At 37.4% G+C, this 20878-nt stretch overlaps 1 protein-coding gene across 1 annotated transcript in view; it reads left to right on the forward strand.

The window, feature by feature from the left end:
- LOC149178130 (uncharacterized) overlaps positions 1–14550 on the forward strand; it is a 41950-nt gene extending 27400 nt beyond the window's left edge. The window contains exons 2-16 of the mRNA XM_089421996.1: positions 1848–2028; positions 2124–2264; positions 2663–2924; positions 3729–4852; positions 5457–5596; positions 5717–5898; positions 6046–6504; positions 6600–6725; positions 6810–6875; positions 7028–8868; positions 8959–9238; positions 9437–9670; positions 13001–13549; positions 13673–13805; positions 13933–14550. Coding sequence (XP_089278122.1) covers positions 1848–2028; positions 2124–2264; positions 2663–2924; positions 3729–4852; positions 5457–5596; positions 5717–5898; positions 6046–6504; positions 6600–6725; positions 6810–6875; positions 7028–8868; positions 8959–9238; positions 9437–9670; positions 13001–13549; positions 13673–13805; positions 13933–14183 — 5969 coding nt within the window. The 3' untranslated portion in view covers positions 14184–14550. The remainder of the gene's footprint in view (positions 1–1847; positions 2029–2123; positions 2265–2662; positions 2925–3728; positions 4853–5456; positions 5597–5716; positions 5899–6045; positions 6505–6599; positions 6726–6809; positions 6876–7027; positions 8869–8958; positions 9239–9436; positions 9671–13000; positions 13550–13672; positions 13806–13932) is intronic.
- Positions 14551–20878: the final 6328 nt, after the last annotated feature.

A 20878-nucleotide genomic window follows, 5' to 3' on the forward strand; every position in this document is an offset into this window, starting at 1 on the left:
AATCACTACTTGGTAATCCATGCAAGTTATTTACTGTGTTCTACGGTAAATATCGGTGTAAATACAACTGCAATATTCACTATTAAAAATAATATGCCGAAACAAGAAACTGAACAAGAAAGAGATACAACACACATCTACGAAATCCCTTCAGCAAATATTAAAATAAATTCTACTGTAGTTATCACACAATTACCCAGAGAAAAATACATGCACAAGAGCCAATCACATCAACACAGTTATTTTTGGACAATTGTCGCTGAAAAAACCCAATGTGGGAAAATCGGTGTAGCAGATGAGGGCTTTATTAATCTTCAACAGCAATTGCTTTTACAAGGAATGGTTCTACAGAGAAACGGAAAGAAAACCCCTGAGACTTTCCCTTTAAGACCTTTTGACACTTTGGAGACCCAGCTCCCACTTCTGCGTCACTCTTGCGTCACTCTGTGTGGCCCAGCGTGGCTCTGCGTCAGCCTTCGTAAGCTCGGCGTCTCTCCTATGGATTGTGTCTCTCTCTGCACTGTCTCCCATTGTCCCTGCATCACCTCCTCCTCTGTCACTGCCTGCTGGTGATACCCTCCTCTTCCTCCACCTTGCAACTCTCCCTCTGGAATCGATCTCCTCTACTTGAGAATTGATTTTCCTTGAGATACTGAGTATCTGCCGGTGTGTCTCCAAATGATCCTCAAGTCTTCTTTTATACTTTTCTTGTTGACGAATCAACGACCGAGATTAAGTCCCTAATCAATGACTAAGATTAAAACAGACTTGATCCTCGTCTCTTAGAAGCTTCTCACCCTTATCTTTATTAATACCCATTAATATTTTTATTTTCCTAAGTTTAGATTTAGCAGCCCATTAAAAATATTAGTTATTTTAATAACTCCTCATCGGGGTGGAAATTCTCAAAACGATTTCTGAGTCTTGGAGATCTCATGTGCCTTAGCCTCTCCTCCAAATTTCAAGGCTAGAGCACATCCGATGCTACCAAAAATCAACAAATAGGATCAATTCAACCTTTTCAAGAAAGTATTGATGTTTGGTCCTTTCCCCTCACCTTGTCCGAGATAGGAACATCATTGGTTGCTACGTTCCATCCCCGAACTTGGGTTGGGTCCATTTGGCCCCTTGTGGTCCCATTTCTCAATAAAGATTATTCATCAAGGACCATTTCCCAAGGATTATAGGGATTGAGAATCTTGTTTATAAGCCTATCCTTTCTCCCTCAACCCTCCAATCCTCACCCCTTACCCTTGGTGGACCAACTCCCTTGCTTAAAGAGCAAGCAAGTTCCATTCTTTACTCCATCCTTTTGGAAAGGGTTTTCAGGGTCACTTCTCACCTATCCATTGACATATACGTTACAAGTGATCCCTACACAACCGGGACTCCTCCCATTGGTGAAATTACGTAAAGAGCAGGGAGACTTAGCCGTGGTGATAGTGGGTTAAGCCTCCACCGTTGCCCTTAACCTAGCAGTTGCCCTCTTAGGAACCCCTTTAGGTCCCCTGCTGGTTTGAATGGTAACAAGACTCACCCCATGTGCCCTTCTGCTGGTACAGTTATGAGTTGTGGTGCACTCTCTGTCATCAGATTCAGTTGGTCAATTCTTTGGGAAATCTGTTGTTGTGATTTTTGGGAGTTTTTGTTAACTTAGATTGAGATGCTCGTCATCAATGTCCTTTATTTTAAACAAATTTTGAAGGATGCAAGCTTGAACAAATTATATTATTTTCATACTAAACAAACATTAAAGATAATCATGACTACATGCAATAAAACAGTTGGACACATTTGATAAATAATTGTTGAAAATTAACGTATCTTTTTCTTTTTGTTCATGGCAGACCTGGATAGTAAATTTAGATATTTCCTCAATGAAGATTCAGAAAGTACCACAGTGGGAACTGTTGTGAGTCTTCTGATACGAACTGCTCAAAAAGTTCCAAGGCTTGCAGAGGCTCGATCCCAGCAACTCATCCCTCTCTTTTTAACATTTCTTGGTTATTCTAACCAGGATAGTGCCAGGTATGGTTGAACATTCCAGTTTTTTACTTCGTATTGTACTCAGTTCTGTTGGGTTTACTAAACATGACTTAGTTGTAAATTGTCCTATGTTTCAGTGTTGAAATCTATGACGAGAGCCAATGTAAAGGGAAGGAGAAGAGAGACATTATCAAGGAATGGCTAATTTTGATTAAAGAAATGAGAAACCCCAGATCATGTTTTAGAAGTCATTTTCTTAAGGAAATCCTTACTAACAGGTGGGTTTAGAGCATTTGCCTGTTTAGTCTATATTCTGGGTGTCTTTCCTGACATCTCAAATGCGTATTTTGTTCTATCATTTAAGAAAGCTAAACTCTTTGAGTTTTGTGTGCTTGACTTTTGTTTTTCTCCTCTGTGACAAAGATTATTTTGACATCATTATATTTCAAGGTTTCAATTCAGTTTTGTTGTAGGATTGAAATGCATATATTGGTTGCTTTATTTGATTGTGTCCTTGATTAAATCCATTGGAGTACACACAGTTCGGTTGAAACTTGAAGTGTGTGTAGGGCCAATCTTTTCTAACGCTGATGTATTTGAAATATTTTTTATTATTCTCACCTATGTCTGCTGTTGTGGAACTCATCTAACAATTCATGTAATGAACCTTTTGTAGGCTTCTAGAGCAAAGTGATCCTGATATTCAGCTTAAAGTTTTGGAATGTTTGTTGAATTGGAAGGATGGTTTTTTGCTTTCATATGAGGAACATCTGAAGAAGTTAATTTCTCTGAAGACTGCACGTGAAGAAGTGACGACATGGAGTCTGTCTAAAGAGAGTCAACAGATTGAAGAGGGTCACAGGGACAAATTGATTCCTATAATTATACGGATACTCATATCAAAGGTCAAGAAGATTAAGGGTGGCTCTTCAAGAAAGGTAGATATGTGTTTTTTTCCTTCTGAAAAACATAGTGTGTTAATTTTGCATTAGCTACAAATTCACTTATTGTGTATGTGAATACTTTGTTTTAATAAAAGACCAGCTTAAAAAAGGATCAAGGCAGTCCGAGGAACATTTTCTTACTTGTCCCTGCTGCTTGAAGAAAAATGTGCACATCTTGAAGGACCAAACTAGAGTCTTTGACAACTTTTGCACGTTAATGTGGAGTTTGTGAAGAGCTGTTTATTGTCCACAGAGTCACAGATTTTTGAAATTCTTCTGTCAGAATTAATGGCTAAGCTCCTTGTGCATGGATTCAGCGGTGCATTCCATTTTGTGATTTCCAAGCCATGTCCCCATCGTCCACACAATCTTTCCATGTTCTTTAGAGACAGAATAATATAGCACTTTGTTAACGTGACATAGCAACTCAGTTGCAGGTCCCAGCTTTTCATTTTTTATGCCCCGATCAAGACTTGTTTTTGACTTCCTCTGTTTGCATAACATTGGCTGCTTTAAATAATATGACACTTACTTCTGACTGCTTGCTTATATGATCATATTTTTTAATTTCCTTGGAATTTTTATTGTACTATGAATTGCATTAATTTTTTTTTGTGCATCTTTACGTGCAACTTGCAAGGAAGGTATGTATATACTTTTAAATTAAACAAATATACATTTAACTTATTGCTTTGACAAATATCTGATGAATTATTTTAGAATAGAATCTTGGATTAAAGATGATTCGTTTTGTTTTCAAGGCTTCACCAAAGCTCATCATGTTATTTTATTGTCCAGTCTGCAGGAGTTCTCCAAAGGAAGGCAGTTCTGTGGTTTTTGGCACAGCTTGAAGTGAATGAGTTGGCTCCCTTTTTCATTTTGCTTTTGAAATCTCTTCAAAATGCATTTATTGATGAGCATACCTCAATCTGTGGATCAAAATATTCTTGGGAAGCTGCTATAGAACAAGGCACATCAATGGATTTCATTAATTTGATTAGTATCGAAGGAGTTGCTACTTTGCCATACAAAAAGAAATCAGGATTTTTGCATGTAGTGAAGGATGTTTTGGAGACCTTTGATGAAGCAAGAATGGTGCCTTATCTTCTCCCATTATTAGCATTTGTCCTTCGTATATTAGAATCCTGTGCATTAAGTTTAGAACATCAGAAGGATGCCATCTTCAATCACAATAGTACACAGGGGGTTGAAACTCCTGCTGACTATGAGATGCCCAATGTAGCAATGTTAGAAAAGGTAAGTGATACCGACATAACTGGGGAGCAAAAGCAACCTTATTCAGTGGACTCGAAGATGTCTGAGGCAGATAACTTCCTCATTGCAGATTTTTCTGTGCAGAAATTGGAGAATATATCGGCATCACCCATGTTAGTTGCCAGTGGGGTTCAGATTAGAAGTGTCACTATGAGGCATGGGGGGAAAGATAAGAACCCAGCATTGTTTCTTAGTGGAATGAAAGACTTGAGATCATTATGTCTCAAGGTTATTTCCATTGTGCTGAATAAATATGATTCTATTGATTATGGTTCAAATTTTTGGAATATATTTTTTACAGCAGTAAAACCATTGGTTGAGAAGTTTACACAAGAAAGTGGGAGCAACAAAACACCTAGCTCATTGTTTATTTGTTTTCTGGAAATGAGTAAAAGCTTAAAGCTTGCTTCATTTCTTCAGAGAGAGAAATCACTTGTCCCCAATATTCTGTCGATTCTGTCTGTTAAAAGTGTGTCCGAAGCGATGGTTTCAGCTATTCTGAGTTTCGTTGAGAACCTTCTGAATTTGGAGGATGGAAATGATGAAGATCAAGAGAATGTTTTGCTGCAGGAAATTCTTTTACCACATCTTGATATACTCTTCACAAGTATGCAGAATTTGGTTCAACTTCGTCGGGAGAGCAAGAGGTAGTAACTTGTTGGATTTGGAATTCCTTTGTCGCTGTCTATTTTTTCTGCTACGTTTTATGTTTTAAATTGATATTCTGTATTATCCTGTCTCCTTTAAGTTGTATGCATTGCTGAGTTTGTGTTGCAAAATTCTTCAAATATTTACTTCAAGGTTCTTAAGTGGTTAGAGCTGCCTTGAGATGAAGAAATTTGTCAAAGTTGTTTCTCGTATCCCAAAAGAGTTAAGTGACCCGAGGAAAGACTTCCTATTCTGTGAAGTTCTTCACTTGCTTGTTGCTAGTACTAACATCTATTTGATAAAGCCTATGATCTACAACTTTTCTGTAGGACTTTTTGTCTACTGTTTTTCCTCTCTGTTGCTTTGTCTTCTTTCCTTGCCTTCTTCCCATGCTTTCTTCTTTATTTTGTGATTTCTTGGTTAAAATTCTGATCTGGCTTTAATTTGCTTCCAGAATATTAGAAAATCATCCTCTCTGATCTCTCATTATGTTATCACTGAAGTTTTATGTTACGTGTAAATAGCATGTACTACTCAGAAACAGTCTTCTGTCAGATTCCATATAAATTGTCAACTTTTGACCTTCTGGTTTTTCATTATCAGGAAACGTATCACAGGTCCTGGGAAGCGTGAACTAAGAATTTTTAAATTGTTGGGAAAATATGCAACACGTTCAGAAGTAGTGAATCAATTTGTTGATTGTTTGTTACCATTCCTTGATGTCAAAAAGGTCAGCAAGAATGGTGAGTAAATGGCATGGGCAAAAGTAATTTACAGAGATTGCAGCTATATTTCAGATTTGATGTTTATTAATGTGCCATAATTGACATTTTTTAACATATTGTAGTTAATGTGATTTGCAGAGCATTTTATAGAGATTCTATGTGTTCTGAAAGAGATTTTGCCAGCTCTGGGTGACAGTAGTGTTCTTAAAATGCTAACTATGTTCAGTTCATTGCTAACTTCATCACCATTGGATATTCGAGTGGCTATTTGTGATATCCTGAAAGGGCTTTCAAAAGTTGACTCTTCCTTGGCCTTGCCTGTAAGTTAGCCGTTCTTGTTTGGTTTTGTTGAACCAGAGTTTGATATTGTTTAATGTCCCGTGATGTTAGTTTACAGTGAATTCATTGGTTATATTGGCAAAGTATGTTATTAATCATTGACCTGAATTCTTGATGCTTCCTTGCAGGCAAAACTGGTAGGTGATTTAAATGCAATATCAGTATCTACAGTTGGAGAATCTGATTATGATAAGAGGCTTGCTGCTTATGAGAAAATATCTCCTCAATTATTCTCCCAGATAGGCAAGCCATATACCTTGCTTATTCTCTCACATTGTGTGTATGACATGTCATCAGAAGACCTCTCACTCAGGCATAGTGCCTCCAGTTGTCTGCTTTCTTTTATTCAATTTTCCGCCTCTGTATTAGAAAGTGAAGAGGTAATGCAGCAGGATGATTTTCAAGATGACCTGAAAAGTGAGAAGAAACCTAATCATATAAACACAGTGAAGCAAGGACTGCTTGATTCTTGCATCAATGATTGCTGTGGAAATTGGTCTAAAGTCTCTGTTAAGCATGTCATTTATAATTTTTTTCTTGCACATGTGAAGAAGGGTATAACGAGTTCAGAGACCTCCATCCAAAGGGTATTTTTTTTATTACTTATTGTAAATTTGTATGTCACCATATTAAATATTTTATAGGTAAGCACACCATTTAACATTGTTAAATGTATCTATAGGAATGGGTGGCTTTACTGCGTTCAATGGTACTTAGCCTTTCTGGTATTGCAACTTTGAATGAATGCAAGCCTCTTTCCAGCACGGATGTAGAAGTGGACTTCTTCAACAACGTTCTTCACATTCAGGTTCGATAGCATGCCTTTCCTTTCCAGTTCTTCCTTGTGCTGAAATTAGTCTAGATGTTGACTGGAGTTTCTTTACTTATGCAGAACCATAGGAGATCAAGAGCAATGACTCGGTTTAGAAATATCCTGGATGCTGGAAATCTATCTGAGGTAAGATATAATGTTTGAGTCAGTATGCATTTATATGTTTATATCTGTGGGTGACATTGGAGTGAGATATTGTTAGTCTTTGCTCTATCCTTTTCTGATCATACCCTGCTGCAATGTATTGACATTTCTAGTGTATATGGAATGTTATGCAGGGAAATCTCATGCAAATATTTGTGCCACTCTTTTTCAGTTTGTTGTTTGAGGCCAAAGTTGACAGGGAGGGAAATGTTGTGAATTCTTGCATAGAAACCCTTGCTTGTATTGCTGGTCACATAAGATGGCACTCTTACTTCAGTTTATTGATGAGAGCATTTCGAATGATGGCTTCCAAGGAAGATAATAGAAATATACTTATACGGCTGATTTGCTCTATATTAGATAAGTTTCATTTTATTGATGGAATGCCCTCAACTGTAGAACCAGAAAAACATGATCATCAAATAGAGATTGGTGAAACAGCATTTGATAAGCCAGATATGGGGTTGAGGAGGAATGGTGAGAACAAAAATATTCTTTCCCCTGAAATACAAGAACGTCTGCAAAAGTGTGTTCTACCTGAGATAAATAAGTTGATGATATCTCCCTCAAATGTGGTTAATATTTCAGTTAGTCGTGTTGCAGTGAAGTTATTGAAACTTATGCCTTTGGAAACAATGGAGTCAGAGCTTCCTCGTATTATACAGCAAATTGCAAATCTACTGAAGAGTCGCCCTCATTCTGTAAGAGATGAGGCGAGGGCTTGCTTAGCTGCATGTGCCAAGGAATTAGGACCGCAGTATTTGCAGTTCATTGTAAAAACACTACAGACAACATTAACAAGGGGATATGAATTGCATGTTTTAGGCTATACAGTCAATTTCATCCTATTGAAAGTTTCATCTTCCCTGGACATTGGAGATATTGATTATTGTGTGCAACAGCTTCTAGAAGTTGCAGAAAATGATATTATGGGAGAGGTTGCTGAAGAAAAGGAAGTTGAAAAAATTGCCTTCAAAATGAAGGAGACAAGGAGTACCAAATCTTTTGAAAGTTTGCAGTTAATTGCTCGTAGTATTACTTTCTCTGCACATGCTAGTACATTGCTGGTACCTGTTAGACACAATCTTCATAGAACACTTACACCAAAAGAAAAAGTTAAGATTGAGTCCATGCTACGCTATTTAGCAACCGGTCTTCAGGCTAATGCATCACTAAGTCAGACAGATTTGTTTGTTTTTGTATACGGATTGATTGAGGATGGTATTGGGGAAGAAAAGATGGGTAGGAAGACTGCTTTGTTTATTAAACCTGGCCTAGCATCTTCAATATCATCGGGCTCATATAAAAATTCAATGGAGGGACCTGCAGATGATAAGCTAGATACACCCAATAGGTATCTAATTTCAGTGTTTGCACTGAGACTTCTTGAGAACTATCTGAAAAAACTCAAAGTAGATAAGAGTGATCAATATTTAATAGTGATGTTAGATCCTTTTATAGAACTACTGGGGCACTGTCTGAAATCTAAGTATGAAGGAGTTATATCACATTCTGTGAAATGTCTGGCTTGTCTATTGAGACTTCCCCTTCCATCTATTGATATTCACAGTAGCAATATTACCTTCTCAGTTTTTAATATGGTCCTTAGATCAGGAAAGAGTGACAGTCCCTTAATGCAGTCTTCTGTTAATTTACTTGTTATGCTTTTGAGACATGCAAATACAACCATCTCAAATGATCAATTAAAGATGCTTCTCCAATGCCCACTCTTTATCGATTTAGAGAGTATCTCAACTACCATTGCACTATCACTTTTGAAGGCAATTGTTAGGCGGAAGCTGCTGGTTCCAGATCTGTTTGATTTGGTCACTAGAGTAGCACGCTTGATGGTAACTAGTCAAGCTCTTCTGATTCGCCAGCAATGTAGTCAACTTATTTTACAGTTTCTTCTTGACTACCCTCTTGGTGCCAAGCGACTGCAACAACACTTGGATTTCTTAGTTGCAAACCTTAGGTAAGGAGTCATTAATTTATTACCAATCATCCAGTTTATTGTTATGTGTGCTGAATATAAATTTTCTTCTTTTAACTGCGTTTGTTGCAGCTATGAACATACAAGTGGCAGGGAAGCTGTACTGGAGATGTTGCATGTGATTATTTTGAAATTTCCAAGTAATGTGGTAGATGAGCAAGCAGAGACATTTTTCCTACCTCTGGTGACTTGCCTGGTTAATGATAGTGACAATCAAGTTCGAGCTATGGTAGGAACAGTTTTGAAAGTTTTGATCAGACGTGTAAGTCAGCGACCATTGCAAAGGATGCTAGTATTCAGTCTTTCTTGGTATACGAGTGAGAAGCAGCAGCTATGGCGTCCAGCGGCGCAGGTGTAGTGGCTCTCTATTCTCTAAAACTAATAATGTCAGGAAACCAGTCTTCCATGTTCTCATAATGATTGAGATATGGTTTTGAAAGCAAGTTGACAGAAGGATGTTGATATGTAGTTTACTAGAGCAGAAACAGCTTTGTTTAAGGAATTTGGTTTCTTTTAATTGGTGACGCATTTGTTTTTTATCATTATGCAGGTGTTAGGTCTCTTGATTGAAGTCATGAAGACAAGTTTTCAGGCACACATAGAAGATGTAAAACCTAGAGTAATACACATCTTAAAATGTGCACTCACTGCTGATGGAGATGGAAAACCAGAAGTTGGCGAGGAGGACATGTTAGCTTTCTGGAAAGAGGCATATTATTCACTTTTAATGTTGGAAAAATTAATGCTTCAGTTTCCTGAGATTTCTTTGCACAAAGACATTGAGGTATGGCTTAACTTAAGCAAAATGTTAGCATGCTGCACTAGTCTTTTTGGAATTTTTTATTAATTTCTTTTCAAGCTAATTATATCATGCCATTCATTAGTCTTAGTTACTAATGTATTATGTTTACTTTTGATCTCTAGCATATTGCCAGGCTGGTTTCAACTGATTTCTTTTGAATGAAGGAAGGAACTTGGTTTGTAAAGTGGGATCACCTAAAATGTTAATTCAATTAACATGCTGAATGTCTGTTTGCTACTGTTGCCATCATGAGTCAGAGTTATAACATGCATAGAATAATGCTTTGCCAAATAGGACATGTGCCTAATTTACAAAATCGAAACTGAATTGTTGAACTGTATTGAAGTCTCTAACAAGTAAAGAAATGAAATTAGGAAAAAAAAAATTATACTGTTGTAGCATCCTGCAATATGAGCAATTGCTGCTCTATGTCGATCAATTGCAGATGGCCTACCAAAACATGTAAGTATCCCCTGCGATTATGATGGTAATATACTTGTTGATTGTTTCGCCTTTACACATTAATTGAAGCTACTGGTATGTTGTTGGTACCAGGGGATGGGTCTGGCATTTTAACACAATCATCAGCCAATAATAATAGTGGCCTCCAACCCTTCCAAATTATCCTTTGGATTGTCATCCCAATTCATAAGTTGTAGTGCACATGAACCAAGCTATCTGTTGATCTACATTCAACCCATTTCTTTACATTGTGGATGAAGTTGTAGGTGTTTCAGGGTGTCTAACCCTCTTCCTTGAGGGTGAGGGACCTATCAGGGCCTTCCCTTAGGACCCAACATTCGAAAGAAAACTTTAAACTGATTTCTTTATACAAATCCTAAGAGCAGTCTCGTGAGTGCACCTCGGATTGCACAAATTGCATGATAGTTCCTTGGAGCACTTCAGGGAGCATGCTCCTAAAATTCTTTGGGGACTGCAAATCCACAGGTCAGGTATGTGCTCCCAAAAATGATCCCATTCTGAATTTCTCAAGAGTGCACTCCCAAGGGCACACATACTGCATGTCACCAGTTCTCTTCTAGAGCAGGAGTGAGACTTCTAGGAACGTTCTCTTGTAGCACTGGGACTCCTAGTGCTACCCGCTTGTAGAGACTACCTTGATTGCTAGTAGTAATATTTTACGAACACAATTTCTGGTAACAATATTATCGCTCCCAGTTATTCATAATCAGAGGAAACTTTCAAGGATTCAAGTATAAACAAAATAATTTGATGCAGAGTGCATGAATAGGAAGTCAATTTTTGAAACCTGTTCCTCAAAAGGCCCTTTTTGAATTTGCGTCTGTGTTGCACGGGTACCCGCACCCGGGGGTGGGGTTCTCGAACCCGTCCCAGGTTCCCGCACCCAAGTACCGGATTCGTGTACAGGTTCTTCCCAGACGAACCCAGAAGAACCGGGTTCTTCAAAAAAACAAATTGGGTTCTTTTCCTTTAATAGGTTCTTGGGTTCTTCGGGTGCTTGGGTTCTTGGGTTCTTCGGGTTGGGTTCTTTGGGTTCTTCGGGTTCTTCATAAAAAAAACTATATTAAAAATTTAATTTTCAAATAATTTTTTTTTATTGAAATTTAAGAAATAACTTATAACAAAGGTAAAACTTATAACAAAACCTAAAAAACCCTAAATCAATTCTTGTAAATCAATTTGGAATGAAACATTCTTCCACGGTCCTTACCATCAAAACCTGTGTTGCACGAGTACCCGCACCCGGTTTTTAAAGTTTTTTACAAGTCTTGTTTTTTAAGAATCCTTGTAAATCAATTTGGAATGAAACATTCATTCCCGAGCCAAATAACCATCAAATTATAAACTGTAAATGCACACATACAGGTTCAAACATTTTCGGTCAAATAGAAAGTAGGATTGAGACCAGCCATAAGCCATAAGCTGTAATCAGCTGATGCTGTTAAATGGCAAGGGCTATTTTAGACAATGGCTAAATTAAGTATCAAAATCTGCCAATTTCTCACAACATTCTGATAACATCATGTTAAGATTAAAACTAGGAAAATATGCCTAAATCATATATGGTCTCTACAGACTTGTACACCAAGTAATCTCTAAAAACTGCGAAGATGTTTTATGTTTAGATAATTAATATTCAGGCAGAGCTTCGCACTCAAAGACAAACTATCCCTCAAGCCATCAGATGGCTGCTGTGCATTTTATTGGGAAACAAAGACTGATAAGCGTGTTTTGTGGAAGGGTAAGGCTGCCACTGTTTTTGGGATTGCTTTACCACAGAGCACACCATGCATGGGGCAGGTGGATGATTAGACATCAAGAAAATTCTAGACCACTATCAGGTTGAGAAGAATCTCCTATGAAAAAATTGTGTTTTTATATGGGGGAGACTAAACATTCAAAGCAAAGTTACAAGCTCAAGCTCCAGCCAGAATGAGCAATTTCAATAAGGAGAGAAGCTGTCTTGAAATTAGAGCAGGAGGCAGAAATGCTAACACTCCTTGGTTGTGTAGGAGGAAGGGTCTGTACGACCACAACCTGATTCATTGATAGGCATCCTTGCAAATGAACCTAAGCTGCATAGTTATTTTAAAGCCTGTGTGTGACAAAATCTGTCCCAAGTTTCACCAAAATAACTGAGTCTAGCATTTATCCTAGTATGTATTTTGAATTTTCAGTGTTAGTAGTAGCCTTGAGCTCTCTCACATAGCTGTCATAGTGTCATGGTTACACGGAAAAGATTCAAAAGAACAGTTTTTTGGTGATAAATTTTGAAATTTCAATGTCAATGTTGAATGTTCAATGATGTGTATGTTTAAACTTTAAATGATTATCAATAAAGTTTTCTTGTTTAAAGTTGAAAAAATATACAAATTCAAATTTCATATATATTATTAATTTTAAATTTATAATTTATAAAGTATAATTATTAAAATTTAATATTATTATATTACCCGACGAACCCACGCACCCTGTTTCCAAAAATGCCGTCCCCGTCCCCGTCCCCGCACCCACGTTTCCTGGCAACATAGATTTGCGTTGAATAGCATGATTGCCCTGTATTTTGTTAACAGTGATTCCTTGGACCATATACATTGAAGGAAAAACTAAAGTTTCACAATATTTAACCTGTTTGGTCACATCCTTCATTGCTGTTTTGATTAATTAGATCAAACTCACATCTTGGTTCTCAATCTTTGTGCTGTTGCATAGCAAAAAATTAAAAATGAATCGAATTCCTTTATATCTTTCTGAATACGTTTGCAAGATTTGTTTTATTTAGACAGTGAAATTTGTTCACCTAGTTTTTCTTAACGACTGTTTGTGCAGGAAATATGGGATTTAATTTGTTCACTTCTGGTTCATCCACACATGTGGTTACGAAATGCATGTGGACGTCTTATAGCTACATACTTTTCTGTTTCCGCATCTGAAATAAATACAGGGAATCAGACAAACATTTCAAGCGGAAAAACTGCAATGCTTTTGCAGCCTAGCAGACTCCTCTTATTAGCTGCTTACTTTTGTCACCAACTTGATACAGATCTTCTTGATGAAGGCACGAGTGATGTAGTTGTGAAGAATCTTATATATGCAACCTGTGCACTGTATTCCTTTGTGAAAAGCAGACAGGAAACTGATCTAAGTGATTTCTTTTTCACCCTTGATGCTAGCAATCAATCACGTATCTTGAAAGCATTTTCATTGCTTGGTTCAAAAGCATGCAGAGAGGTTTGCACCTATTTGGTTAGTAGGCAATGTGGAGATGTTTCCAATTTTGAAGTAAATGAAGATTTCAATCAGGACCTCAAAATATCACTACTCGAACCCATCTTCAAGAAGTTGGGAAAGGTTTCACTTAAAGTGCGGGATGTACAGGTATGATCAATTGCACTTTCCAACATATAGTCTGTTATATATACATATGTACGACATTTATTGACATTTGATTCTTAGATTTTACTTCTTGGGCGTTGGATCCTAACACTAACCTGTTTGCAGACAAAGTCCATATTTGAGTGGTATAAAGCCATTTCTTTGCAAATGGGTCATGAAGGAATTCAAAGCCATGGAGCAACAATATTGCTACCACTGTATAAAATCACAGAGGGTTTTGCAGGGAAGGTGATTTCTGGTGAGGAAAATGAGACTTTTGATTTTTACATGGTAGTATTAATGAGGATGGTTGGATAACTCTTTGCTTTTTTTGAAGAGGTTGAGTAGCTTACATTAATTTCTTGGTTATTTAATCCTTTATACAGGGGACTTGAAGCTATTGGCAGATGATGTTCTATGTCACATGAAAGACATCATGGGGGTTGAAAGTTTTGTACAAGCTTACAATTTAGTGAGACAGAATGTGAAGTCAACACGAGACAAGAGAAAGAAAATAGAAAAGATAGCTGCAATCGTTAACCCAATGTGGCATGCACAAAAGAAGATGAAGTTAACAGGAAAACGCCAAGCTCAGAAGAAAACGAAGATTTTTAAAAAGAAGTTACGGAGAGGTTGATTTCTCTGAGCCTAATTATCTTGCTTGGAATTTGCTCGGTTTTCTAGTATTCGAGTATTGCACTCTGTGTCATGAAAAGGGAAGGCATAAAACGCTGCTTGGAGACACTTGATTCAACGCTGCTTGGAGACACTTGATTCAGGTTTTTATGTGCTAACTGGAATTAGCTTTGCCAGTCCACAACTGGAATGAAGTCGTATCATAATTACTAGTCATTTGATCGATCATATAAGAAATACCCATGAGCATCCATAGGTTTTTGACAGTGACGTTGTAGTTGTGTGGTAAAATTGTTTAACAATATGGTGGTTCAAGGCAGATTGTATATAAATTTGTTCTAAATAATATTTTATTTAAATTATTCTTAGATTGTATCTAGAACTGATCTGTACTATTTGGCCTAGTAATTATCGTGTCATTTATTTCATTTGCAATGGCGCTGTGAAGATCAAATTGACACTTCAGACATCACAGCGAAAAGTTAACTAACTGACAAATGTGTATTAATGGCCAGGTTACATACTTTTGTAATAATCATTTTTATAATGCCACCCTTCCAACTACGGTAAGCTTGTTTTTGAAAATTCCAAGGAGATTATGATTTTGGCCATCTTCAAAAAGGAATATATATATATATATATATATATAGTGTTGAAAAAGTTGGCAAATCGTGGTACATATTACAAAATATAAACTATATTATTTTTTTTCAAATAAGGAAAAATCGGTAAAAGAAAAAAATTGGAAAATTCCAAGGAGATTATGATAGATTATTATTTTGGCTATTTTCAAAAAGGAATATATATATATATATATATCTATATATATCTATATCTTATAGTGTTGAAAAAGTTGGCAAATCGTGGTACATATTACAAAATATAAACTATATTATTTTTTTCAAATAAGGAAAAATCGGTAAAAGAAAAAAATTGTGATTTTCCAGACATCATAAAAAAAATCAGCAATTTCATTGACATATATAGAGATAAATTAGAAAATAAAATTAATATATAAGAAGTAAAATATGCGATCAAGTGATACATTATTTATTGATTCTCGATTATTTTATTTTTATCAGATCTTGTAAGGCTGATATACATCACATCACAAATATAATAATCATGATTTATAATCATGAGCAAAGTCATCAGAACTAGAACTGTGATTAGTGTGGGTTGTGAACTGATTTGTGCACGGAGTATTTAAATGGTTTCTAAAATCCCCAAAAATATTAGGCCACAACAACTACATTTAACAAAATTGCCACCTATATAGGGATGATAATCGATATCATTAGTAGCACACCATTGATCCTTTACTCTAGCTTTTGCCTTTATCTTCCGGGACATCAATGAACACCTAATTTTAATAAATTTGCTATATCTAACTATTTAACTATACTTAGTATGTCTAGTCAATGATTTTGTTTGAGTTAATTACAAATTTTTAGTATTTATTAATGTTGTAACAAAGGAATTTAACAATTAGTGCAACCTACTAGAAAGTACTTGGAAATTTTTGTTGAATTTTTGGATAGTTGTGGGAGGTTTTCCAGATACAGAAGTTAAAAGAAAGAATTTAAATTTAAAATTAGAAAAATTTAATTTAATTTAATTTTAATTTTTTTTTGCAAAGAGAGACGCGTCTCTTGGGCACCCTAAAATCACTATAAAAAGACAGATGAACTTCTGTTTTCACACATTCATCACTGACATCTCTCTCACACATGGGAAGTAATTTGAGGAAGACGTTGAAGTTTCCAAGGACTCAAATTTCTAAAACAGTCAATATTTGACCAATTGAATTTTGTGTGATTGCTTAATGATTTTTTGGGGTGTCCTAAAGTAATCATAAATTGTTCGAAGTAATTACTAGATGCAAAAAATTGTGTTTGTCTAATTAGAACTAGAAAATCAACAATTTTGGTGTTGTTGGTTAAATGGAAACATTGCAATCTTGTCAATGCATAAAAATATAAAATTTGAATGAGATATGAAATTTTGCTATCTCCGAATTGAGTTGGAACCAATTGTCAAATAATTAATGAGACTGTTAACATTTTAAGCAAAAAGATACAAATGAAAAAAACAAAAACAAAATGGCAACTTTTATATTAAGAATTTAGTATTATTGGTGGGACACAAGGTGACAAACTCTTTAAGGCTCAATCCCTTTCAATTTTTCTCAAAGGCCAAAAATAAGGTTATAAATTGTTATTGCAGTTAGCAAGGTGATATTTTCCTTTTGATTTACAATATTTATCTAAAATATTTTGGTATGTTGGAAGTAGAGTAACATTTTACACCAATAATATCAACACACGCAAAATTGCTTGATATATAGTAGTGTTGACAATATGTCAATGATACATGGAACATTGGAACTTAGCTGGCATGTTAGTATACATGACGAGTTCCACTGTTTATGGGCAATAATAACAAAAACAAGGTAACATATCTAAGTACTAATATCTTGAATTACCATGATAATAGTCATGTACCGTCTAGGCATTCATTATTTGGTGCATACGATTATCATGATGCGTACCATCCAAGCCACCATACTAGTTATTATAAAGGTGTCTAGTTTTTAGAAGCATTCATAATATTAATAAATAAACTTGTAGTTACAACTCCTTTGTTGATTTGTTATCCATTTCTTTTTAGTTACTAGATCTTTTTAGAGAATCGTACTTAATGCTATCTATAAAGTTTTAGTTTATTAGTTAGGATGGGGTGTTGTCATGTTATCCATTTCATTTTAGTTTCTAGATGTTTTTAGAGAATAATACTTAATGTTATCTATAAAGTTTTAGTTTATTAGTTAGGATGGGGTGTTATCATGCAAATAGAGCATGTTTGAATATGGTGCGTATGGAGCCCCTTCTATGTGAGAGGGGAGGTATTGAATCTCTATGATCAAATGGTTTTGGATTCATTTCAAACATTCAAATGAGTTAGCAGATTACTTATTCATTCTCACAATTACCAAACTTGGATGGTAATAATTTATATTCGATGGTTATTATTACAATGTTATACTTTTGTTTTGTCCCTCCCTATACACAATATTTGTGACTCAATTGCATTCAACTTAGTTTTATGTTAAAAGAGATTCAGAAATATTTGCACCTAAGGATGTAGCGGTATCACTGACAATGTCTAAAAGAAGCAATAGGACTCTCTATGAAGTCATAGCACTCATGATGTCTAAAGTAGTAGGGACCTAAGAATGTCTAAGGCTACAATCGTATCACTCATGACGCCTACAGGAAGTAGTAGGACTCGATATGACATATAAACCTCTTACAAGTTTTCATCAAGAAAGTTGGCGGTGCTTGAGGTTATTTAAGTTTCTGAAGTAGTTTTGATATTTAAAAGATTCTACAAACAACATGGCTGTGTAGGTCTCATTGATACTTTTCCAATGGTATATTCTAATTTAAGAAACTCCTCCCGGATGAGAAGTTATGGTTGTTTTGATCCAGGTGGATGTTGGTGGCCACCCACCTATCCCATTTGGACCCCCACAACTGTCTCTTTCAGTTTTTCAGTTTCCTTGATTGTAGCACAACTTACTATTTTTAGCAATTTTTCGGGTCCCGAACTTCCAGAGCCGTTTTGAGGCCCTAAACGATGTTCTTTGGGAAAACTGGGAGCAACACCAATCCTGGTTTCAGGTGTTGCTCTTCCCAAAGTTGTAGTGCTCGGATAGATCTTTCTAACGAGCTATTGTACGTGTCAAACGAAGATTGGGTGCCAAAGTTATGACCCTGGGAAGTTGATGTACCAACTTACCCAAAATGGGGTCCACAATTTGGCGTTTCATCTTCTAGGGTTAGGTTTTGGGATGTTAAGGGTTTTCCATTGTTTCTCAACAATAAATAGGCCTTCGAGCCTCATTGTAACATAGTTCAGAGGCATGTAGCCACCACATTTCTTCTCAGAGATAAGCTACCATTGCCCTAGTTGTTCTATTTCCATTGTTGTTTGTAAGCATATTTCAGTGTTTTACATTAATGAAATGAAGTATTATTTTCGCTGCATCTTTGTGTTTATGGTTTTCTGTATAATGTGTTGCGTCCTTGTTTAAATCCGGATCAGTGGTATTAGAGCGGTCTGCTTTTTCTTTGTTTTTCTTTGCATGTCCCCAACGAGGTCGGGATATAAGGAGTTAGGGTTTGAACTGGTCGAACCTTTGCAAGACTAGCCTCACAAATCCCGATGGCCTCCCATGGCAGATGAGAAGAAAGACGAGGGGGCAGGAGATCCTATCAAAATCTTGCTTGAAGAAGCCCTCGAGCGGCAAAGGAACACGATGATGGATATCTTTGCGCAGATCCTTCAGCTGGTACCCAGAGGCGACGCATCGACTTCTAACGGCTACTCTGGAAACGCCACACCGTTTAAGGTACAAGTTAATTTTGAAATCCCCATATTCGAGGGTTAGATAGACGTAGATGCCGTACATAAATGGTTAAATCTGCTAGATGGGTAATTTTCTGTTCATTAATTTTCGAGTCGGGAAAAGATTGTTTTTGCTCTTCTCAAAGCAGCCCCCCACGTTAAGAACTGGTGGGAAACCTACTGTGAGCAGAAGAATAAAAGTACGGGCTCACTATTTTCAGCCGTACCCACTTGGGATTCATTTCGGGATGTCGTCAAGCAACAGTTCTACCCTGTCAAAAGCTATGAGGATAAATACATCAAATGGACCACACTGCGACAGGAAATGGAGCAAGATGTGCCGGAGTTCACAAACATTTTTCATACCCTTTGCACACAGTTGGGTATCAAGGACTCTGAGCTACATTTGGTACTCAAATACCGCGACTGCCTACACAGATACATCCAGAAAGAGATGGAGTTCCTGAACATCTCCTCGCTCGACATGACGTACTGATACGCTGTCAAAATTGAGCAAAAGTTCAAACAAAAGAAGCGAGACTTTGGATCTGCAAATCCGAAGACCAAAGGACAAAGCCAAGGCGGGGTGACCCAAGACAACCTGTCGAAGGCGCAAGAAAAGAACAACACCACGAAGTCGAAGGAGGACACAGGAAAGTGGTGTGAGTTCCACAAGTCCCACTCATAACACAAGTAAGTGTCGGACCAAGCAGTCGCTAGTGGCCAAGTTGACGGCTTCAGAATTAGATGCATGTTCCGACCCTGAGTCAGAACCTGACAAGGGGAATGGCATAGGGAAGTAGATCATGGATGCAGAGCCTAGCGTCACTGTTGCCACCGCCAAGATCCAGAGGAATGAGCTCGAAGACCTAGAGGAGGGGGACCGTCTTTTCCATTCACAGATGTGGTTGAAGGGTTTGCCACTGCAATTCATTGTCGACCGTGGTAGCCAAAAGAACCTCATTTCAGCAGAGGTCGTGAAGCGGTTGGGCCTACCGACTACACCACACCCATAGCCGTACAATATCGGGTGGCTTCATGAAGGACGAGATCTCAAAGTTCGCCAACAGACGAGGTATTGTGTGATGCTACACCTCTGGATGTTTGTGATGTACTATTGGGCCAGCCATACTTGTGGAGGCAACATGTTGTGTATGAGTCAAGGCCTCGCTGGTAATTCATTATACAGGATACCGGAGGTAGCCCCACCTACCGCCACCTCCTTGATCACTGCCAAGAAAGGCAACAAGCTCATCTCCCAGACTAGGAAATTCATTTTTTGTCTAGTTCGCTCCGAAAGTAAGGGGAAGATCATCACCACATCTATGACCCCCGCGAAGGGTTCCTCCACGCAGCAACAACAACAAAAGGATAAAGTCATGAAAGAACACAGGAACATCTTCTCCTTACCCAGATGGGTACCGTTACACTGTCAGGTTAAGTATTCATTTGATTTGACTCCCAGAGCACCTCTACCTAGCGGGGCGATATATCACCGCTCCATTCTGAAAAGTGACAAGTACAAGAAGCGACATGTTCAACATTGGGCGCCACACAAGTTTACACACAGTATTCCCCCATTCCTTCGCTTGCATCGAGTGTTCAATGTGGACCGCCCTTGACCATGCTTCCCACCATTACTAGACATGTCAGAGATTGTAGAACAGCTCACCGGGGACCAAGTTCAACAGCAACTTCCTCATCTCATGGAGGATCTCAATGCAATGGGGACCATTGCTTCTTAAGGGGGGAGGAATGATCTAGGTGGATGTTGGTGGCCACCCACCTATCCCATTTGGACCCCCACAATTGTCTCTTTCAGTTTTTCAGTTTCCTTAATTGTAGCACAACTTACTATTTTTAGCAGTCTTTCAAGTCCTGAACTTTCGGCGCTGTTTTGAGGCCCTAAACGACGTTTTTTGGGAAAACTGGGAGTAACATCGGTCCATGGACCGATGTTGCTCTCCCCAAAGTTGTAGTGCTCGGATAGATCTTTCTAATGAGCTATTGTACGCGTCAAACAAAGATCAGGTGCCAAAGTTACGACCCCAAGTAGTTGATGTACCAACTTACCCAAAACGGGGCTCACAATTTGGAATTTCATCTTCTAGGGTTAGGTTTTGGGATGTTAAGGGTTTTCCATTGTTTCTCAACAATAAATAGGCTTTCAAGTCTCATTGTAACACAGTTCAGAGGCATGTAGCCGCCACATCTCTTCTCAGAGATAAGCTACCATCACCCTAGCCGGTCTATTTCCATTGTTGTTTGTATGCATATTTCAGTATT

The sequence above is a fragment of the Pinus tabuliformis genome, chromosome 4_1 (genome assembly GCF_031772625.1).
Source record: "Pinus tabuliformis cultivar Carrire ecotype Pingquan chromosome 4_1, CPIR1, whole genome shotgun sequence".
Classification (NCBI taxonomy): Eukaryota; Viridiplantae; Streptophyta; class Pinopsida; order Pinales; family Pinaceae; genus Pinus; species Pinus tabuliformis.